The following is a 24264-nucleotide window of genomic DNA, read 5'->3' on the forward strand; positions in this document are numbered from 1 at the left end:
TAAATGGTACCTGCACTTTGCAGCATTGCTATTTCAGTTATCAACTTAACAAAATGGGAAGTTTTCCTGCTGACCAGACACCTTCTTAGCTGCCATGTCTATTAAATGATAACAGTGGCTAAGCCCCTAAATTGGAGATTTTCTCCTCTCAGTTTACTGTCACATTTTCTGTTCGGCGGCCCATGATTGGCGGGTTTGCCATGGTCTGATCATTTTTTGTAGACGGCGAGTAAACACCTCCCAGTGACTCAGTGGCTTTGACTGCCCGCGTTAATGTATATCATGCTCTCCATGGCACGTTCGTCACTTGCTTTCAAAACACACACACACACACACACACACAAACCATGCACTGACTCATTAAGTAACCACTAAGGCCTTAGCCAATTTCAGAAGAACACAGGAAGTAAAAGGCCATAAACAAAGTGGTGCGAGACACTGTAAGTACAGGGTGATGAGTTCATTAGTCAAAAATGAACTCAATGGATTTTCTAGGCAATTTGACACTCTCTCTCTTTTGATGTTTGTCATCTTTTGGAAATATAGTAGGGCCTGTGCTACAATTTGATGTCCTCCATTTATCATTACGACAGAATAAAAGGAACGATAACAAAATGGAGACTGCATGTTCCACGAGACATTTTAATCAAGAGGAAACTGAGGGCAGTGAGTAAACGAACTGTCGCAGCAAAATGGAGACTGTGCTGTACAACACTGCAGCATACAGAGCATCATCCATTTGTTCCGTAACCACACTTGTAACTCAAAACATTCCTAGGACAAGACATCTTTCCCCATTGAAATGAATTGAAATGCCATTAATCTGTTCTAGCCTGCACCCAAAAAAATAAATAAATTTGTCATCTAGTGATGGTAAGCGGTTCAGAGAATGGATGGATGGACAATAGCATTGCTTAATATTGTACTTTAAAAAATATTGTACTTTATAATACAGTACAGCCATAATAGAATAAAGAATTGAAGCAGTTTTTACCACATTTTCTGTTTCAATTCAATGTACATTGTGCTCCTCATTCTGATATATGGCTATTGGCCACCTGGGGGCAGTAAAACACATAAATCCTCAGTAAGCCACAGTATTACTTGTTCTTCGTAGAGGATAAATAATGTATGCCTGTATTATATTATTTGTCTACATGTGTTTTGCCATCATTTGTATTAAAATATGCCCTGCTTCAAGGGTTATAACACCAAAGACACTGATGCTGTTTGTTAGCCCGTCTATGACATTAACCACGTGTTAGCATTAAGCTATCTGACCAAAAGGCGAAGTTATGTGGTTGTTTTAAATACAAAAAGTTTATTTTTTTTCCTGTTTCATGTCTAGCTTGAATCCACTGAGAGTGGCAATAAAAAGCTTCATGTCTCTTTTTGTTTTTTTAAAGAATTCTTCAGCATCTGCCAATCTGCTGCTTGTTATGAAGTGAGTTGAGTTCACTCCCACCATACAGTGCTTGTACCTCAAATTTTTGCTCGCTAGTCAAGGAAAAATAAACATTAAAAAAAATTGGCCGAACAACGGCATGTATCTCGAAAACATTGTAAGGTCACTCGAAAGGCACCATTGCATGCGTGTTTATACTTGTCATTTTAAGCCATGTCCACAAATGTTCGAACTCGATCGACAAATTAGCAACCAGTAGTGCTTTATTCATGCCAAACACATATGGTATGGACTCCAAATACTTGGAATGTCTGTACTTGAAATAGTGCTTGATTTAGCCGATACAAACTCAGTAGAGCCACGTTGTGTAGTGGAAAAGGGAGAAAATATGAACTTAACCATGGAAAAACCCAACAAATTCTAATAATAGGGGTATCAAATTTGGTGCTGTTAGCATAAGTAGCTCGGAGTAAGCGGCGTCTGGCACCATTTTAGACAAATCCACTTCAGTGGTGTTTTACCCTGCGTCGTGTAGTTTTATTGGCATGCGGTCCCAGATAGAGTAAGGAAGCACACACACACACACACACAAAGTGAAAAAGCCCCAACTCTACAGGAACTGCTCCAGCCCAGACAGGGGCTGAATTGTTTTGTTTCCATAGTGACCTGGCAGCACACAGCTGACTGCCGCACACAGACAGAACACAAAGGCAGACACACACTCACACACACACACACACACACACACACACACACAAACTAGAGTGAACAGGCTGCTGATTGGACACACAAATGGAGGGGGGAAGTGGGGGTTGGGTTGTAGAAAGAGCAGGAAAGAGCCAAAAATGTGAAACTGCTGATTGAGATGTGAAATTGGCTGGATAGAAGTAAAAAAAAGTGGACTCAAAGGCAAAAGCATGGAGGGGAAAATGTGTGGGTGGGATTTAAAGCAAATCAAAATAAACCTTTTCACTCTCTCTGTCATGTTCTTGATTGTTCTTGACTACACTGGCTTATACTACACTAATAATCTCATCAGTCACAGAAACGAGACACTCAGTAATGAAGATGGAGAAACTTTTATCCCCCTTATTGCTCCTTCCTCCTTGTTGGTTGGTCTTCACATGAAAGTGATAGATCTGCAGCTTTATGACCTTTTTATAGACACAAAGACCGCATTGAGATCGGTGGATAAAAGCGAGACTTTGGCGAGCCCTTCACTTCCTCCCACTGTCTCCCTTTTTTTAACACCCAAGCCACGTTTTCACCAAGCGGTACAGTTCAACAAGCGGTACAGTTTTTACCCCAAGATGTGTCTTGCCCACATTTGTAGTTTAGCCCATTCAAAAGTAAAAAAAAGTCACAACCTGATTGGTCTGCGTTTCTGGCGTATTAAGAGACAAAACTCAGATTTTCTGGTCTGGTAGGTTGAATATGTTAGGCATTTTAAACTAGGGTTAGGGTTGTGAGCAAATCTTATGGTTTAAAATTGGGCTTTACACGATCAGGATTTTTGGGGCCGATCACTGATCTCCGATCAGCGAGTTTAAAAAAAATATATCACCGATCCGATCACAAGATGGAGCAATGTGTCTATTTAAATGACTTCTTCATTTACTGTATATATACTTGAGTACTGTATACGGAGTATCTTCAAAAATATCTCGTCAGGTCATGTATTCTAAACAGTCAGGTCAAACCAACATTACAACATGAGAGAAATAATGGGTGCTAACTTACTGTAATTAAATGAGTTATTGTAATTAAATTACTTTACACACACCAAAACTTTACATGATTCGACAGAACGTTGGCATGTTTACGTACAACCGTTAGTGCTAGCACCAGCTTGCTAGGCTACATAACGTTTTGTTGCCGAATCATGACAAAGCCGAATTATGACAACGCCGATCATCATAAAATGTTTCAAGACAAGGTTGGGGTAAATGTTAGGGTTTCAAATTGGTCTTTAAATCCAGAATCAGGGTTTCAAGTTATGATAAGGAGTCAAAATAGGGTTAGTGTGTCAAAACAACAGTTAGGGTTTCAAATTAGTCTTTCAAGCCACCCTTTAAGGGATTCAAATTAAGAGTTTCAGGCCAGGGTACAGGTTTAAAATTTGAGATTAGGGGTTTCAAATTAGGGATAGGGGTTTAAAACAGGATTGGGATTTCAAATTAGGATTACAGAATAATCTCGAAAACCTTGAATCAGGTCTCAAGACATCACTGTATACTTTTTGTTTTATTCTGGTTGTTAAAATAAAGCATTCAATCAACCCTTACTCCCGTGGTCCTTCACGTGCACATCATCTTCAGTGTATGATGCAACGTATCGCAATACTTCTTTGTGAGACCAAATGCCAGAGGACTATTACACAAACACACGCGCACAAGGGTGTACGACAACCACGGACATCAGTGAGCAACTGCTCGCTGATTGATTTTCCATCTTTTCTTGGCATTCCATATTCCTCCAGGAGCAACATTTCAAAACACGCTCTTCTGACTTTGCAGCGAGAAAGTAGGAATTATGGGAATGCCCCCTGCAGGCCCCTCTCCACACACACACAAAACAGACAACGCCACCCACCTCCCTCCTCATTTCTGCATTTTGGGTCACACGCCATCTTTAATCCTAATGGGACAAGTTAAAAACAACACAGCCCCCCACACTGTTGTAGTTCTCAACCTTCAGTTTTAGGTGGCTGAAGGAGGGGAAATGTGTGCCACTTACAATGGGCGAGCACGCAGTACACTTGTCGAAGGCCAGGCTGGCAGGCAAGACGTTGTCGAATCTGGAGAGGAAGCCGCGGATCTGTGAAGAGAGGGATCAAAAATGCAATTACTTGCGGACGTTGTAAATACATCAACACAGATTACATTTATATGCACACAACTCCTGTTGAAATGTCACTGATATATTTAGCCAAGCCATAAATTGAAGGCCTCTGAAGTTTCAAATACATGCTCAGGGCGCCCTACAGTGGTTGGGAAATGAACAGCATTTACTGTACAGCCTTGCATTAAGAATTTTATTTAGTTTTCTTTAAAAAGGCATTTTTCTGGGATTAAAGTGAGAATATTTCAAGGATGTAATAAATAGTAATTTGTGAGAACAAAGTTTAAATTTTTACAAGAAAGAGTATAGTCGTTTACAAGATTAAAATTAAATGTACCCTGCTGAGAATAAATTTGGAACACAAAAATAATTTCAAATTACTTTTAGGAGAATAGTCATAATTTGACAAGAACAAAAATGATTTACGAGAATCAAAATCGATTTATGAGAAAACAAAATTAAGAAAAGTTCTAATTTTATTTTTTTATAGTAAATTAAGAATAAAGTATTTAATTTCTACAAGAAAACCGATAATATAGATGTAATATAATGTGAAGTGCATTTTTGTAGAATAAAGTAAAAACATTGCAAGAGCTTCATAGTACTTTGGGGGAATAAAGTTGTAATCTTCACAAGAAAGAGTACTTTTATGAGAATGACATTAGATGTGGTTAAATGAGAATGAATTTGAAAGTTATATATAAAGAAAAATATATACAGTGTTCCCTCGCCACTTCACGCGTCACGCTTTGCGGCTTCAGTGCTTTGCGGTTTTTCACCTTTCGCGGGGGGTTTTAAGAAGGGAAAAATATATTTTCTGAGAACAAAGTTAAACTATTACAAGGATAGGAAAAAATATATATAGTCGTCTATTGAACAAATGGAAAAACTGCTCTTATGAGAATAAAAATAAATCTACGCTTTTGAGGATTAATTCTAAACAGTGTAATAATTTGCCCAGTCATAATTTTACAAAAAAACTTTTACAAGTAGACATTTTATTAAAATAAAGATGTGATTTTACAATACAAGTAGTCATTTGACAATAGTTGTCATATTTGAGAAATCTTTTCTGAAACAAAGTCAAAATATTTAATATGTAGTGCTGAGAATAACTTTATAATTTAATGTATTTATAACCCAATTGTTAATATGAATATGAAAAGAAAGCGGTAACCACAAAAGAAAAAAAATTAATAATTTTACATGGAAACTTTTTAATGTAATAATGTATGCATGTATAATGTAATAATAATTTGATGAAACAGTTTGTTATGAAATAGTTTCTTCCACAAATTGACAAAAGCATGTACTTTCTTCACAAAGCCACAAGTGGTCACTGCAGCATTACAAAACTGATGCTACTTTTAGCGTTGCATTGGCATACTGTAACTTTTAATAGAAGAGAAAGAGCTGGAAACATTCACCACATCACCTCGCCATCCTCATCATCACCTATCCAAAAACACATGGCAGCACATTTTCATGCTGTTTTCTTCGACACCATATTGCTGAAACATCATGAGCAGCCGAGGTGTCGCGCAAATGGCGGAATTTGTCAGTGTGATGAATACAAAGTGATAAAAGATATTGATGCAAATGTCATGTGAGAGTTCAAACCTGGAATCATTACAATGAGGCACAGCTTGGCTATCTACATATAAGCTAATGAATAACAATGCAATTTGGGAGATGGGTTTGTGCATATTTGTCAAATCTATCGAGTTATTCGGCACGCTTAAATGTATTTCAACTAGACTTTACACCCAACTGATCGTCTTAAATGGTATCGGACAATAATTAGCATTTTATGATGATCAGATTTAAGGTCATAATTCGCCAATCCGATCAATCGCTCTGCAAAAGACATTTACTTCGCGTCGCCGTTGTGTATGTTTGAATCCAAAAGCTAGTTTATTTTTAGCCTTGTCACATGTCTTGTGATGTAGTACTGTAACTATCTGACGGCCAATAAAGTTATTTTTAGTCTTGTCGGTGAAATAACATGTAGACTGTGTGGGACTTTTTTGCTGTGTCTGAGACAGACAACACGTAATGCGTGGATCAGACTACAAGAGAAATTTGGTCTTTCACGATTGCACTATGTCAGACTACTGCAATAAAATCTTCCCGTATCTCGGTCAGACAGTCGCAGCACGACACAACATTTATTCCAATACCAGCGCATCCCGTCTTTTACGATCACTGGGCTTTATTTTGTCAAATCAAACACTGTCAAGAGAGGGGGAACGAGAAAACGTGTATGTCAGTTGCCAATCCTTGAATATCCCCTAGAGGTCATTGATGTTTTTTTTTACCTTTTGTGTAAAATGCTACAGAATACTTTTGAAGGAGTATAGGGTACACAAGTATATACACTAAATGAACAAGTCATTTAAATAGACACATTGCACCATCTTATGATCAGAACGGTTATCAGTTTTTTAAACTCAAAGAAAACCAATTTTTATATATAGATATATATATATATATATATATATATATATATATATATATAGCCTAATTTTAACAATGCAAAGTTGGTGTCCACATTCAAATCCACCATAAAAACTAAAGAACATATAATACAATGCATCATCAGACCCAAGAAGAGTGCTCTTATAACGTGTAACATGTATCTATGGTTTGCCTACATGCACACGAACAGTGCAAACAGTAGAATGCAGCACTCCGCTGATGGAACTGTTAGTATTTCTATGGCAACCCCCATCAGAGAATGTTTATAATATTACCTACAAAAGTACGTCTGTCAAACATGCGCACACAATGGTCACAACATTATGTTCATCTAATGGGAAAATTGCCTTCATGAAGATATTAATGTTCAGACAAAAGGTTAAATGATAGCCATATAACATGAAATAGGACTGACTGTGACACAGGAAAGTATCTAAAAATACAAGTGATAGATTTGATTAAATGTCAATTGCACACACAAATTAATTTTATAGCGCAAACGTAAATAATGTACTCTACACCAGTGATTATCAAAGTGTGTGCGTGTGTGGTGGGGGGGGGGGGGGGGGGGGTGTCATCCGATATAGGTATTGTCCGTTACACTAAAGCACTTTTTTTAGGCCATATGCACCCATATTAGTGTACAGTACAAAATTTGCTTTGTAGTTTACACCTTGAACTGGTCACCAGCAAATCGCAGGGCACATACAGTGGGTACGGAAAGTAATCAGACCCCCTTAAATCTTTCACTCTTTGTTATGGTGCAGCCATTTTCTAAAATAATTGAAGTTAATTTTTTTCCCTCATTAATGTACTCACAACACCCCATATTGACAGAAAAAACTGAAATGTTGAAATTTGTGCAGATTTATTAAAAAATAAAAATTGAAATATCACACAGCCATAAGTATTCAGACCTTTTGCTGTGACACTCATATCTAACTTGGGTGCTGTCCATTTCTTCTGATCATCCTTGAAATGGTTCTACACCTTCATTGGAGTCCAGCTGTGTTAGATTATACTGATTGGACATGATTAGGAAAGCCACATCACTGTCTATATAAGACCTTAAAGTTCACAGTGCATGTCAGAGCAAATGAGAATCATGAGGTCAAAGGAACTACCTGAAGAGCTCAGAGACAGAATTGTGGCAAGGCACAGACCTGGCCAAGGTTACAAAAAATTCTGCTGCACTTAAGGTTCTTAAGAGCACAGTGACCGCCATAATCCTTAAATTGAAGATGTTTGGGACAACCAGAACCTTTCCTATAGCTGGCCGTCCGGCCAAACTGAGCAATGGGGGGAGAAGAGCCTTGGTGAGAGAGGTAAAGAAGAACCCAAAGATCACTGTGGCTGAGCTCCAGAGATACAGCCGGGAGATGGGAGAAAGTTCTAGAAAGTCAAGCTCACTGCAACCCTCCACCAGTCGGGGCTTTATGGCAGAGTGGCCCGATGGAAGCCTCTCTTCAGTGCAAGACACATGAAAGCCCACACGGAGTTTGCTAAAAAACACCTGAAGTACTCCAAGATGGTGAGAAATAAGATTCTCTGGTCTGGTGAGACCAAGATGAAACTTTTTGGCCTCAATTCTAAGCGGCATGTGTGGAGAAAACCAGGCACTGCTCATCACCTGTCCAATACAATCCCAACAGTGAAGCATGGTGGTGGCAGCATCATGCTGTGGGGTTGTTTTTCAGCTGCAGGGACAGGGAGACTGGTTGCAATCGAAGAAAAGATGAATGCGGACAAGTACAGGGATAGCCTGGATGAAAACCTTCACCAGAGTGCTCAGGACCTCAGACTGGGTTGAAGGTTCACCTTCCAACAAGACAATGACCCTAAGCACAAAGCTAAAATACAGAAGTGGCTTCAGTACAACTTTGTGACTGTTTTTGAATGGCCCAGCCAGAGCCCTGACTTAAACTCAATTGAGCATTTCTGGAGAGACCTGAAAATGGCTGCCCACCAACGTTCACCATCAAACCTGACAGAAAGGATCTGCAAGGAGGAATGGCAGAGGATCCCCAAATCCAGGTGTGAAAAACTTGTTGCATCATTCCCAAAAAGACTCATGGCTGTATTAGCTCAAAAGGGTGGTTCTACTAAATACTGAGCAAAGGGTCTGAATACTTATGGCTGTGTGATATTTCATCCATCCATCCATCCATCCATCCATTTTCTGAGCCGCTTCTCCTCACTAGGGTCGCGGGCATGCTGGAGCCTATCCCAGCTATCATCGGGCAGGAGGCGGGGTACACCCTAAACTGGTTGCCAGCCAATCGCAGGGCACATACAAACAAACAACATTCGCACTCACATTCACACCTACGGGCAATTTAGAGTCCCCAATTAATGCATGTTTTTGGGATGTGGGAGGAAACCGGAGTGCCCGGAGAAAACCCACGCAGGCACGGGGAGAACATGCAAACTCCACACAGGCGGGACCGGGGATTGAACCCCGCTCCTGTGAGGCTGACGCTCTAACCAGTCGGCCACCGTGCCACCTGTGATATTTCAGTTTTTCTTTTTTAATAAATCTGCAAAAATATCAAAAATTAAGTTTTTTTTCCTGTCAATATTGTGTGCTGTGTGCACATTAATAAGCAAAAATAATAATAATTTAAATGATTTTAGCAAATGGCTGCAATATATCAAAGAGTGAAAAATTAAGGGGTTCTGAATACTTTCTGTCCCCGCTGTATACACAAGCAACCATTCGCACTCACATTCACACCTACGGACAATTTAGTCTTCAATCAACCGAGACCATGCATGTTTTTGGGATGTGGGAGGAAACCGGAGTACCCAGAGAAAATCCACACAGACGGGGAGAACAAGCAAACTCCCCACAGGCGAGGCCGGATTTGAACCCTGGTCCTCAGAACTGCGAGGCAGATGTTCTAACCAGTTTTCACCATGCCGCTATTTAAAATGTTTGTTCAGGGAATAAAAAAAATTAAAATGTGGGATAAATTTTTAATTGAATCATTTAAGTTCAGTTCTTTAATTTGCAATATTTAAGCACAGTGTTAATATTCAAACTGTGTATAATGTTACAGTCGCTCACAATAATATGAAATATACCTTTTTGGAATAAAACCCCTGCCTTGTTTTTAATGTAAACTGGTGTAAAAATTTTGAGAACCTCTACGGACACACAAATTGAGGGGGGCTTAACATGGCAAGTATAAACCACTAATATTATATCTTTAACAGTACTTTGTCATTAGTTCCACTTTCTTTTAGTTTTATTAGACGTTGCTCTTATCTTTACCCTTGTTTGACACCTAACCCATCAACTGTACAGTTAAGGTTTAAGAGCGTATGTAGCTCCAATATATTAGAGCAGCATGTATGCTGCGTTGAGTCAGCGTGTAGCTGAGGAACAGTGAGTCCGCGGTACCTGATGTGGAACAAGGCCAAGCGACGTGGGAGGTTCATTCATTCGGTCGTTGCTGCTGCTTGCCACTGCGTAGCCTCTGCAAAGAGAGGAGGAAAGGGGGGGGGGGGGCACACACAAGGTGACATCCTTCATGTGAAGACAATGAGCAACTGGATCAAATCAAACACAGCCTAGATAGAAAAACGCAGCACAAAACCCCCACTAACGAATAGAAGGTCATGACCCCTTGCAGAGCGATGACGTCTCTCAAAAGTAAAACCCACACGTTTGACAAAGTTTTGAGTTGTCATGAGTAACCATGGCTATAAAGCAGAAAACCCATGGTAATACAGCCAAGGAGTCTAAGTTTAGCACTCAAAGCTTTTTAGACAAGACTGTCAAATGGATGTGTGGCTGCTTATTACACGTCAGAAAATAGTTGCCTTATCATACCCTGCATGTATCTACTTCACAAAAAAATAATGAATTTACACCCAAGCTACACAGCTTTGATTTATACACAGCCGCCATCACTTTCAACTCAGTCAGGATAACGTTGCTGTGGTAACTGTGCTCACCCTTCACTGTGCTGCAGAATAGACACCATCATCTCCACAGCCAAGGCGCTAGCAATCATGGCCAGGCCTGGTCGGCTTACAGTGCACTGTTGGTCCAGAGTCCGATCCCGGGTTGACTGTTCACAAAAAAAAAATAATAATAAAATACAATAGTGAAAGATTAACCGATGAGATTCAAATGTTTCTTACATTTTTTTCAACTTGTTTTATTTTACCTCACTGCAAATGACTTGGCCCATCAGTTTGTGCTTGAGCCCACTTGGCAGCTAAAGTCCAGTATGTTTGGCTAGTCTATGTGGTTTGATATTGAGGGGACACTGTCCTCGCAAGTTATGATAACTGCCACCGCGCATAAGAAATAACTGACAGAGTAAAATAATATTACACGGCAGACTCGTTCACACATGGACACGTGTGCACCCGCAAAAGAGACATGTCATACGATTACTGTAATGCAGATAGCACCGAGGATCAAGTAGCCTGCAGGCCTGCTCTAAAAATAGCTCACCAGTGATTGTACATTGGGATTTCCTAAGACTGTCATCGATAGAAGTGCAACAATTAATCAACAACAATTCAATTATCAACTAATTGACAATAATTTAAATTGATTCATGGTAAAGACCTAATGTTTAACTTAAAATTGTCCAAATCCACTGAGTTCACCCTCTCAAAAATAAATATTCTATGATTTTTGGAGTCCTCCATGAAAACAGACTGATTATCTTTGTGTTTGATCAAAAAATGACATTTGCAAACATTGGAAAACAATGATTAACATTTTTGCTCATTTCTTGATATGTTCCGGACCAAACCAGTAACTGAATCATTAACATTAACATTTTTGCTCATTTCTTGATATGTTCCGGACAAAACCAGTAACTGAACCATAATCAATTTATGGGGAAAAAAAATGTCAGTTTGACCTGAAGCAGCCTCATGTACATCAAACTAGTAGCCCTTCGCATTAATCAGTTACCAAGAAGTACTGTAGCTCTCAGTTTGTTGTCAGAAAAAAAATTCAAGAAATTTCAACTTCACAATGGGTGTTATTTTTTGAAAGGCTATAACCTCATAAGCCTGCAGAGGGAAAAATATTTTGGAGCTGCTCCACATGTCACACTACCTGTGGGCTGGCAATTTCACAATAAAACAATGCACTTCTGTTTTGATTAAAATAGCTGCCTGGCACAAGGTCAATGAGCGCGGTGTTTGAGGACTGGCAGAATAAAATAATTTCTCTTTAAAGCTACAGGAGATTTGCAAAAGATTCGTCTCATTATTGGCAACAACTTTGATTGACTATTATTATTATCGTTTTAGGTCTTTAGCACACAGGTGTCAAACTCAAGGCCCGGGGTCCAGATCCAGCCCGCCACATCATTTTATGTGACCCGCAAAAGCAAATCATTTGCGTCAACTTCCATGATTCTTGCTAAAATCTGCACCAAAATTTCAAATAATCATACATAATAAATAATAACATTGCGATACTGCAAGCATTTTTTGTTGCCAAACCCCTTTTTACAGTAACCTGAACAACAGTTGAAAAAACAATTATCCTTGACTTCTGATTTCAAAACTAGTTTTCCATCAATTTGTTGTGTATATTTAAATTCCTAAGCATTTCGGAACCAGAATTGTGCTGTGTTCTGGCCCATTTTGTGGAGTGTGGCACGATGCCGGGCATGTAAGACCAACTAGAATAGCTTGAAACAGCACTTTCTGAGCATTTTCAACCCAAATTATCTTGCAAACCAGATAAAAGGATATCAAAGATTATAAAAAATAATTTAAGAAAAATCTGGTGGCATGGGACCTTTAAAAGACCTCTTAAGGGTCAAATGAGTTCATGTACAGTATGTGCAGGGAGTTCTTACATCTCCTGGCGCCACAACGTCGTTGCAGAAGTAGCAGCCCAGCTTGTGTCCGGGAATGTTTGAGAACAGAGAGGACGCTGAGCCGGCTGGCGTGGAGGACGAAGAGGACGCGGATGAACAGGAAGGGGAGGAATCCACGTCGCCGCACGCATTTTGTCGAGCTTTCTTCAGGCCGTGGCGCATGACCACGAATGTGTCGAAGCCCAGAGCAGCGTTGATCACCAACTACCAAAAGGGACAGATGACAAGTTGTGAAACCGCTTGAGGTTTGCATACATTCATTAAGGCCTTTTTTTTTTTTGTTTATTTTGCATACATTCATCAAGGGCTTTTGGGGCATTTATTTATTTGAACTGCTCTTTTTCCAGTCCTGAATGGTTCTATAATGTGCATCTTCACTGACCTTTAAAATAATTTGGTGAACAAGTTTGAGTTTATTTTGGATTTGGACATTTAGCAAACATAAAAAGGATTTGTCTGACAGCATTCATTGCATTCCAGCAAGGAGAAGGAAGTGAGCGATGATAAACATAAAACATCAAGTAAAATGGGAAATGATATGGGAAGTGTTAAAGTGAGTAGGCGGTCCGGAATAGGTGTTTCTTGAGTTTGGATTTGAAGAGGGTGAATCAGAATCATCTTTATTTGCCAAGTATGTCCAAAAAACACACAAGGAATTTGTCTCCGAGTGAGTCTGTGTTTCAGAGGTCAGGTGGTATTTCGATCCAAAGATGGGGGCAGAGCGACTGAAGGCTTTGTTCCCCACGGTGGATTGACGGGGAGAACGCAATGCGCAAAGGACCTGTTGACAATTGCCCAACATTTTGAAATTGATGTTCTTGACAAGCGGTAAAATCTTTCTGATAGAGAAATTTGTTGAAAAAAAGGTCTTGTTAAATGTTTTATCAGATGAGGGGGAGGAGCTGTCGCCTGCAGTATGTGGACATGGAACCAAGCCACCTGGAGTACATCTATCATGACGTTAAACACAATGTTCCATCCTTACCTTCCTCTTACTACCCGCAATCACGGTGGGCAGCCAGCGGCTCTCTCTTGTGTCCATTAGTAAGAAGACCACATCGTGTTCCGAGATGAGCTTCTCCAGCTGCTCCACGTCTCTCTGGGCCTGGGCCAGAGTGGCTTGGGAGAAATTCACTGGGTGGCCTGGCATGGGAATGCTCATGTTCAAGCCCTCTGCATTCTGACAGGACGAAAAATGGAAGAGCGAGGAAGAGGCGGAGTGAACAGACATATAACAAGTTGTTTTTATTTCATTTTCATACATTTTTAATTGGATCTTATAGCTTAGCCATTATAATGACAAGGTTAAAGGTGGATTTGGACTTAGAGAAATGATACTTTCTCCCTCTAGCTCATTGTTTTTGTGGTTTTTTTTCCACCGGTGATGGCAAAAAGCAAAGGTATGGTGATAACAACAGAACTATAAATGGAACTTACTGCAATGAGCAATACATAATAATTAACAAATCTTAATAATTCCAGACCTTCCTTGGCGAAAAGTTGCCAAGTCATAGTGTCACTTTGAAAACACCTTCCTGTTGCTTCTCCATTGTGTGTCTGTTTGACATCTTTAAAGGGTGAGTAGTTAGTTAATTAATGTTTTATTTACAGTACTCGTTTTATCAGAATCAGAAGAATCTTTATTTGCCATGTCAAAAACACACAAGCAATTTGTCTCTGGTAGTTGGAGCCGCTCTAGTACGACAATAGTCAATTGACAGAGAATACTTTTGAGACAAAGAAATTTAAAAAAACACAGTCGCTCTTGTCTTAGTTCTGGCAGCGTGCAAGTCCTCAAGGGTGGGTAGGGGGGTACTGACAATCTTTTCAGCAGTTTTATACAGAGGCTAACTTCTCTTTATGTAAATACTATACTAATATTACTTAAAACATTGCAGCAGATAGCTAGCTGTGAGAACTAATGTGAATTGCAGGACACATTGATCATCAACATTTCAAACGTACGTTGCAGTAAGATGCTTCAATTAGGCGCCGATCGGAGTCGGGTCTTCTCTGACGCGCCGCTCCCCGGAGCTGGGCAACCCCGTGAGCCTGTCTGCTTAGTGAGCAGCGGCTGGACGGCAGCTCTCCCGATACCGCACTCGGTGGCAAATTGAAGCATGTTACGAAGCGGGGAAAAACTAAACCACTAACAACATTAACACACAGCAGAATGAGAGTGCTCAACTTAACTTTCATCAGGATGGGCTTTTGAAGTGGGCAATTTTTATTTATCAGCGTGACGAATGTGGGCAATGTTTGCTTTGCCACATCCTGTTTCATTAAGCCATTGGCGAGGTGGAGAATGTGCAGCGCGAACACTGTAAAAGGAGTATATACAGTCCCCTCCATAAGTAGTGGAACAGCAAGCTCAATTCCTTTGTTTTTGTTGTAAACTGAAGACATTTGGGTTTCAGACCAAAAGATGACCACGAAACAAAAGTTCAGAATTCCAGCTTTAATTTCATGGTATTTACATCTAGATGTGTTAACTCAGAACAGAGCACCTTTTGTTTGAAGCCACCCACTTTTCAAGTGAGCAAAACTATTGGAACAGACATTATTAAATTAACTTAAAGTGAATAACATTTAATATTTGGTGGCATAACACTTACTTGCAATAGCTGCATCAAGCCTGGGATCCATTGACTTTACCAGACTGCTGCATTCTTAATTTGAAATGATATTCAAGGCCTTTACTTCAGCATCTTTCAGTTCTTGTTTCTTTCTGGGGTTTTCTCCCTTCAGACTAATCTTCAGGAGGTAAAATGCATGCTCTATTGGGTTAAGGTCCGGTGATTGACTTGGCCAGTCTAAGACCTTCCAGTTTTTCCCCTTGATGGAGTCCTTTGTTGTGTTGGCAGTGTGTTTTGGGCCATTGTCTTGTTGCATGATGAAGCTTCTCCCGATTAGTTTGGATGAATTCTTTTGTAAACTGACAGATAAAATGGTTTTAAAGACTTCAGAATTCATTCTGCTGCTACCATCATGAGTTACATCATCAAACGTAAGTGCAGCAGAAATTTTTTTGTAACCTTGGCCAGATCTGTGCCTTGTGACAATTCTGTCTCTGAGCTCTTCAGGCAGTTCCCTTGACCTCATGATTCTCATTTGCTCTGACATGCACTGTGAGCTGTAAGGTCTTATACAGGCTTTCCTAATCAAGTCCTAAACAAGTTCAATCAGTATAATCAAACACAGCTGGACTCCAATGAAGGATGATCAGAAGAAATGGACAACACACGAGTTAAATATATGAGTGTCACAGCAAAGGGTCTGCTGTGTGATATTTCAGTTTTTCTTTTTTAATAAATCTTCAAAAATTTCAACAATTCAGTTTTTTTTCTGTAAATATGGGGTGCTGTGTGCATATTAATGAGGAAAAATTTTTATGATTTTAGCAGATGGCTGCAATATAATAAAGAGTGAAAAATACTTTCCGTACCCACTGCACGTAGTTAGTTGTAGTTAAAGATTTATTGATATCTTCAATACATTTATCATAGATATATTGACTGTACTCACCACACCAGGAAAGATTTTGGTGAGTCGGTCAACAGCGGCGATGGCTTTGGCCTTCCCTCCTCCGAGACAATCTTCAAACTCATAGAGAGGCTGTCGCACCGGATTGGAGTAGGAGATCTTCGCGTTGTCCACAAAGGTGATGTGTCTCACTCCCCATCCCTACACAAGAAAAGGAGAAATCATCCATCCATTTTCTGCCGCTTATCCGAGGTCGGGTCGCAGGGCAGTAGCTTTAGCAGGGACACCAGACTTCCCTCTCCCTAGCCACTTCATCCAGCTCGTCCAGGGGATCCCGAGGCGTTCCCAGGCCAGCCGGGAGACATAGTCTCTCCAGCGTGTCCTGGGTCGTCTCCCAGTGGGACGTGCCAGGTACACCTCACAGGGGAGGTGTCCAGGAGGCATCCTAATCAGATGCCCGAGCCACCTCATCTAGCTTCTCTCAATGCGGAGGAACAGTGGCTCTACTCTGAGCCCCTCCCAGATGACCGAGCTTCTCACCCTATCTCTAAGGGAGAGCCCGAACACGCTGCAGAGGAAACACATTTCGGCCGCTTGTATACGGGGATCTTGTTCTTTCGGTCACAACCCACAGCCCGTGACCATAGGTGAGGGTAGGAACGTAGCTCGACCGGTAAATTAAGAGCTCTGCCTTTCTGCTTAGCTCCTTCTTCACCACAACGGACCGATACAAAGTCAGCATCACTGCAGACGCTGCACCGATCCGCCTGTCGACCTCCCGTTCCATTCTTCCTTCACTCGTAAACACGACCCCAAGATACTTGAACTCCTCTACTTGGGCAGGATCTCCCAGATGTCCACACGATGTTGCAGAGGCGTGTCAACCAGGACAGCCCCACAACAAAGGAGAAATCACCTTGGTCTTTTTTTAAAGAACTCCTCCTGTCTATTTCCTTCTCACCATCAGAGTTCTGGCCACATTGCAGCCTAGGGTCCCAGCTCCCAGCAGAAGACACTTTGTGCTGACCACCTTGTCCAGGTCCAGCGAAGGGACTAGTCTCCATCGCATCAGTTTCAGGTTAAGATCGACTGATGACTCTGCAAGCCTGGAAGAGACAGCTGACACAACTTAGTAAACTTGGCAAAGATCCCAATAGAAGGCATTGAGTATTATGGGAAATTATTTTTTTTAATTGGTGTTAGACACATATTCGTCTCGCATTACATAACCAAGTAAGTCTTTTGTAATTTACCTATGGCAGGAAATGTGATTCTAAGCAAGTAGTTTAGATTTTGGCCCTTCTGTGATGTCACAGTTCATTTTTTCCATTCATGCCCACTTCTTTTCTCACAAGCGTCAACCCACTACACAAAACCACTACGATATCAAAGGCAAAAGCTAAATAGAGATACAATGTATCCACAAATTAGCATTAACAAACCAGTATGTTTTACTTGAGTTAACATTGTTCTTTAAAAGACTCTGTAAAGTGAATTCAGAGATTTGTTTCTCAATACATTATACATGTTTGAAGAGAATTGCTGAAAATGTGCAAAGACTGAACTGTGTAGTACTCAATCGTGTGTTTTTCACCATTTCAGTTTTCCTGATTTTTTCGGGGCATTGCTAAAACGGCGCCTAGTATCAACTCACTTTGGTGTCTAACATGAGTTCCCTCTCCCCCAATATATGAAAACCTTAGTTAAATCTTTGCTACATAGTCCACTGGCATTGGGACCACATTGTGCAGTGACCAGATAAGGTGGTCATATCACAACTGTTCATCCTTGGCAGAGTACTGCTCTCTACTACCGGTATTATATTCTAGAGAGTGTTTTTTGCACTACCTTTTGGGGTCCATGCATTCACTGAGGTTGACCATTCGGGGTCCCATCGCTCCCTTGGCATTCTTCTCCCAACCAACACTCTTAGGACATGCTGTGGACAACAAAACAAAGGTGAAACAAATAAGCTTTACTTGTACACTTGACAAACAAAAGCTAAATAAAATGGCAAATGCTCATGAGACTTTCATTTCATTAGGCGGCTTTGTCAATGGTTAAGGCGGCGCATTCAAGTCAATTATTAAGCTTTTGCAAAGAGAGGCAGAAGAGGTAAATGAAAATGCCTCATATGAACGCATCAAAAAGCTTCACAGATCAGTGTGCCATCATTCCCCTAGTGCTATTATCATTTCATCAGCAGTTCATCCCTTATTCAACAGACATGAAGGAAGAGAAGCGGAAAGTCAAACAGGACGGAGGGTTCATGAGTTAAGACATGCATGAAGCCACACATGCATAAAAGGTCAACTGAAAAAATGAATTCAAGCAGGATGGAGTGTTCATATCTGTTAAGCTATGCATAAAGACAAAAACAAATGCATAACGATTCCAATTCTAATAAACAGTCCCCAAAAAAAGGCAAGCAGGACGGACAGGTTATATCAGTTAAGAGACAACCACCCTCTTCCCCCTCTCTTCCACCCCCAAAAAAAGATTACCAGAGTCGAATGGGAGTTCAGGTAGTTTGACCTGAAAAATGACGCTATGCTGAATGGAACGGCTTCCCTGCAGGGTTCGGTCCCTGAAACACAGCACCTCCACCGTGTCCACCTTTGCGTCCCTAACACACAAAATAAATGCAAAATCAATGTCTATACAATATGATATTACACCGGGTGTGGCATTTTCCTCACACATACACATGCACAAACTCTCACAGAGATAGTATCCAAACAAGTTGACATAGAAACGTATTTTCCCTAATATGGTACTGGCATTCGGTCAATTCATGCTCTAAAGCTTCAGTAAAAATTGGTTTGCTCGCGTGAATAAACTGACAACTGCGAGCAAGGGAGGCAATCCTATTGGTTGATGTCAAGGCACTATGTAGGAAGGTTGTTGTTCATACGTCACACTACACGGAAGATCCATCCATCCATTTTCTGAGCCGCTTCTCCTCACTAGGGTCACGGGCGTGCTGGAGCCTTTCCCAGCTATCATCGGGCAGGAGGCGGGGTACACCCTGAACTGGTTGCCAGCCAATCGCAGGGTACATACAAACAAACAACCATTCGCACTCACATTCACACCTAAGGGCAATTTAGAGTTGTCAATTAACCTACTGCACGGAAGATATCCCAAAAAAATTAAACAATTTTTAAAAAATTTAACATGCTGGACTTTCATTTTTTGCATCGTAGGGCCAAATAGTTGGTCAAGACGTTTTGTCGTTCCCAACAAAATATGTTGGGCCCACCTGGGAAACCGCCCCCACAATAGTAAGTCAGGTCAAAAACGCAGCTAAAACTCTGGAGTCTGATCTATGCATTAAGGCTACCCAAAACGAGGCAAGAAAAAGTCTTACGATAACCATAAAACCAGAAATGGGAAAGGGGCTGGTCAGGACAACACGACCAATACAATTAATGATTAAATATTATATGCAGAGATAAATTCAACCGAGAAGATGCTAGCGTAAACACTTCTTATAAACTACAGAACCTGTATTAATTCCAGCAATAACTATAAAACGCTACTGACTGACAGTATCGCATTTTAAAAGGCCAAGCTGTTTTGCTGGATTTTATTTTAATTGGATTACACAGTGATTAGCATCTCTTTACACATCTATGACAGTTAAAAATGCTAAAATGTTACTTAAATTAGGAAGGAATTAACTAATTGTTTCAAACAGACAAACACACACACACACACACACAGAGTTGAGTGTTTACCGCTGGCTAGCTAAGAGGACCAGTAGATTTCTCAAAGGCCATCCTGGATGTTGAGACAGAGTACACGGATCATACACACCCACGGCGACCTAGATGAAAACATTATTAAGATTACCCATAGTTCTCACTCTTGTTCCCAAAGAAGTAGTAGCCTCAACAGGTCACATGAAGTAAGCGGACTCCAGCTTATCCCAATACTTTTAGAAAGCTTCGCCTAGGGTTGCTGTTTTTTCTTGTCACTCTTTAAAGTCGTTAACTTCTTTTTATACCTGTGTGACAATCTTTTTTTTAAAACAACTAATCACTTTTGCATACAAGGTCATCATCAGTCACTTAATGAATGTTGTTGCACATGTAAACAACAGATCGGAATAGATCACGTCACATGTAAACAGCTGACCTGAGATCGGATTTGAATTATTTCAAAACAGAATTACTACATATTGCTGATGGAAACAAAAGAAAAAAATGTTACACAAACCTTTTGTGCATCGGGAAAGAATGTCGCCCACTCTGCTAATGGGGCTAACTGAACGGCATCATCTGTGTACTTCATGAGGAAATAGGGAACTGAAGTGGTTCCGCCTTTGATACACAGGCCATCATAGGCCTCTTGCAAGGCTGCGATCTGAGGCAGAGACAATTACAGGCGATAAATAAATGAGAAAAATTGTTTCGACGTATGGTGGTGAGAGCTAATGAACACTCCTACTGCTATATAGCGATCCCGACTGAAAACGGTATTCATGAATAACTTATTATACCTCTTATATCCAGCTTTTATCAAAGCATAATGAAATGTGATGTATTGGTCCATCCAGGAGAGGCACTGAAGCATTATCCATCCATCCATTTTCTGAGCCGCTTCTCCTCACTAGGGTCGCGGGCGTGCTGGAGCCTATCCCAGCTGTCATCGGGCAGGAGGCGGGGTACACCCTGAACTGGTTGCCAGCCAATCGCAGGGCACATAGAAACAAACAACCATTCGCACTCACAGTCATGCCTACGGGTAATTTAGAGTCTCCAATTAATGCATGTTTTTGGGATGTGGGAGGAAACCGGAGTGCCCGGAGAAAACCCACGCAGGCACGGGGAGAACATGCAAACTCCACACCCAGATTGAACCCGGGTCCTCAGAACTGTGAGGCTGACGCTCTAACCAGTCGGCCACCGTGCCACCTGAAGCCTTATTGATTTCTTTAATTTTTCAGTTATTAAAAACAATGAGGTCGTACTGTAATGCCAGACGCGTCAGTGCCATTTGTATCTGTCATTGGAAGAGACCGATTAAAATTTAATTTGGAGAATACTAGATGATGTTACATTATACGTGATCTGTAAGATTCTCATGAGCCAATCTTGGGCTTTAAATAGTTAAAACTCAAAAAGTTAGGACTTACTCCAGTATTTCACTACGAAATAATAATAATAATACAAGTGATGCTATACAATGTCGATAACTCCAACATGTTTTGCGACGTGCTCTGTTAGTGTGATGGCTCCGCAGAAGGGTACCAGCAATGGCAAAAATGAACAGTTTAATGTTAAGCACAGAAAAGGAAAAGAAACTTACGCACATAATATTCTGGCAGTTTATGGAATTTGAGAATGACATAATCATGCAACAACAAAAAAATTAGCCATCGTATGCTAATGTGTTACACACATACAAATTTAATAGTACCAACCTGTTTTGCTGTGAAAACCGTCTCCAGGACAGAAGGCTTCTTTACGATCTTTATCCCTTCTGGGAAACAGAGAGCAGGGAAGCAGAACCAGTAGTAGAAATGGTACTTTTTCAAATCCTGGAGGAAGTTGGGAAGAAATGTATCAATTAACCTGAATTTTCATGTTGAATGTTACACAATGGTGCTGGCACATACCGCAAAGGTCAGCAGAATAAACCTACAGAGGATGCTTGGGTTTGTGAGCGCATCTCCGGACCGCATGGCATCCCAAAGCTAATAGAGAACAAGCGTCAAGGTTTTCCAAAATGGAATTACATGCTACTGTACTTGCTGCACATCTTATGTACAGTATTTCACCTCTTCGGACTCTTTGTCCAGCAGAGCCTTCTTGTCAGTGCTCTTAAAGGCATCCAGCGTGTTAGTGTTGTATAGTTTTCCAACAGCCTCGCAGCAATGGGCCGTGGTGGACCCATCTCTGGTGTCAAAAAATACAAAAACAACATTGGTGACTCTGCATTATAATTTACTGATATGCTGTGATTAAGTGTAAAATTTGGTTGTATACATAAACCTTCCAGTGCTGTTTTGATGCAATTGCCTGTTAAAAGGCTAGTTGGTCAGGTAGTTTGTCATTCAAACAGCTAAGTGGGAATAACTGGCTTGACCAATTGTTTTAATTATTTAATTGATCCTGTGAATTCTGTCTCATAACAAGTGGCAGCTCAAAAGTTTGACATCAGCAGATGTTGATCTATGTTTCTGCCATGTTCAATAAAATGTTTTGAACAATATTTGACTGCGTGTATAAAAAGTCAACATTTGAATGAAATGTTATATTCAACAAAAGTTTTTGTTTTTTTAACACTATTTTATTAAATATTTATTGTTGCTCCCCTAAATATAAAAATAGGAAACTATGAGGCAGACATACTTGGCACTTGTCTACCGTGCACCCCTAAAGTACATTATTGTGATAGGACTTTCATTGTGATTGTGAGTGTGGCTGCAAGTTTCGAAATAGCCCGATGAGGAAGTGGATTCACATGACACTTTTGGTCAAAGCAGTAATGACATTGCCATCTGATGTAAAGCCCACTCGATTGTCAATCACAGTCAAGACACCTTTCATTTACAATTTGGACCCCTCTTGATCTGTTCAAATCTTGCCATCTGGCTCTCTTGGTATGAAAGACAAGTCCTCCGACTTACACATCAAATGCACTGAACTCCAAGGTCAGACGGGTGGGCAAACCAAACGGATCACCTATATGGAATATAAATGACAAGTGGTTATTTTTAGACAGTATTCATTTGTTCTTCCACAATCTAATTAAGCTCTCAGGTCTCTAAATAAATGCTGTTGTCCAAAAAAAAACAAAAAAAAACAAAAAAAACAAATCACACCAATGATCAAGAATTACAGCACGCTTCTCACCCTATTTTATCAGCCCAACAGAACTCAGCCTGTTCTGAGGGGAAAATTATGACTCATGGAAGCCACTGCCCCTCCCCCTCTGCATAAGACGGAGTTGCATTCTTGTGGAAGTCGGAGCGTGCCATTTTTTATCACTAACGCACTGTGTTTAGCACAATGACAAAGTTGGCCATATGACTTATTATTGGACCTATTCGAGTAGAGTGAAATGGATAGTTAGAAATCTCTAGCTTGTCCAATTGTGCCTAACACTGTGGCCTCTTTGTGACGGGTGTCTCTGAGGTGTTCATGAAATTGTCCTCCCCTAATTGCACATTTTGAATGACACAGAGGAAAAATAGACTCCAATATTTTACATCTCACCATTGTAGTAGTATCCTTTGATGCATTTGGGGCTCTCGTCCAGCCTGTAGTCATTGAGTTTCCTCTGCGTAAGTTGATGCCAGAAGCCTGCCTCCAGTGCACTGCTGAAGGGCGCAAACTGCAGCTTGAGGTCTGCAGAGGTGGACGTCGCCATCAAGACACTAGATGGCTACAGAAAAAGAGTCGATACATTAGTATTCCTATATTCAAAAAGGGACATATCTTGATACTGGAATAAAATATTATTGGTTGACTGATTGAAAGTTGTCTTATTTCCTTGAGTTTAGTTCCGCTTTACAGTACTGTTTTAATTGTTCTATCACTAGGATAACAATAGCAATGATTTTATTCATATAGTAACATACATCCATCCATTTTCTGAGCCACTTCTCACTAGTGTCACAGGCGTGCTGGAGCCTATCCCAGCTATCATCGGGCAGGAGGCGGGGTACACCCTGAACTGGTTGCCAGCCAATCGCAGGGCACATATAAACAAACAACTCACATGCACACCTACGGGCAATTTAGAGTTGTCAATTAACCTACCATGCATGTTTTTGGGATGTGGGAGGAAACCAGAGTGCCCGGAGAAAACCCACGCAGGCACAGGGAGAACATGCAAACTCCACACAGGCGGGGCCGGGGATTGAACACCGGACCGCAGAACTGTGAGGCAGACACTCTAACCAGTCGTACACCGTCCCGCCCATATAGTAACAGTCCAATTTAAATACAGGGGCAAAGGTGACAGCATTACAGTATCTACAAAATAATGTAGGATTTGTTGTCCAAAAATATATGCAGGACATCCATCCATCCATCCACTTTCTATAGCCCTTGTCCTGATTAAGTTCGAGGGTGAGCTGGAGACCCATCTCAGCTGACTTTGAGCAAGAGGCCGCCCACATCCTGACTGATCACCAGGCAATGACAGGGCACATACAGTATACACTAGTGTAGACCAGCAACC

At 40.7% G+C, this 24264-nt stretch overlaps 1 protein-coding gene across 6 annotated transcripts in view; it reads right to left on the minus strand.

Moving 5' to 3' along the window:
* Positions 1 to 24264, minus strand: part of atg7 (ATG7 autophagy related 7 homolog (S. cerevisiae)) — a 54936-nt gene that overhangs the window by 29513 nt on the left and 1159 nt on the right. For 4 of the 6 annotated variants that reach the window (XR_009790027.1, XM_061783781.1, XM_061783782.1 and 1 more), the window contains exons 2-17: positions 23295 to 23463; positions 22706 to 22760; positions 21854 to 21971; positions 21692 to 21769; positions 21497 to 21613; positions 20290 to 20436; positions 19809 to 19897; positions 18573 to 18694; positions 17917 to 18007; positions 17030 to 17174; positions 16111 to 16269; positions 13571 to 13765; positions 12565 to 12789; positions 10685 to 10800; positions 10128 to 10203; positions 4142 to 4222 (exon numbers count right to left, since the gene is read on the minus strand). Coding sequence is in view for 5 of the 6 variants with exons in the window: in XM_061783781.1 (XP_061639765.1) it covers positions 4142 to 4222; positions 10128 to 10203; positions 10685 to 10800; positions 12565 to 12789; positions 13571 to 13765; positions 16111 to 16269; positions 17030 to 17174; positions 17917 to 18007; positions 18573 to 18694; positions 19809 to 19897; positions 20290 to 20436; positions 21497 to 21613; positions 21692 to 21769; positions 21854 to 21971; positions 22706 to 22760; positions 23295 to 23448 (1968 nt within the window). In the remaining variant the exon portion in view is untranslated. Of the gene's footprint in view, positions 1 to 4141; positions 4223 to 10127; positions 10204 to 10684; positions 10801 to 12564; positions 12790 to 13570; positions 13766 to 16110; positions 16270 to 17029; positions 17175 to 17916; positions 18008 to 18572; positions 18695 to 19808; positions 19898 to 20289; positions 20437 to 20572; positions 21409 to 21496; positions 21614 to 21691; positions 21770 to 21853; positions 21972 to 22705; positions 22761 to 23294; positions 23464 to 24264 lie in introns of those variants that run through there. The other 2 variants (XM_061783784.1, XM_061783785.1) reach the window with 2 other exon arrangements.

This window comes from Phyllopteryx taeniolatus, chromosome 9 (assembly GCF_024500385.1).
Source record: "Phyllopteryx taeniolatus isolate TA_2022b chromosome 9, UOR_Ptae_1.2, whole genome shotgun sequence".
Lineage (NCBI taxonomy): Eukaryota > Metazoa > Chordata > Actinopteri > Syngnathiformes > Syngnathidae > Phyllopteryx > Phyllopteryx taeniolatus.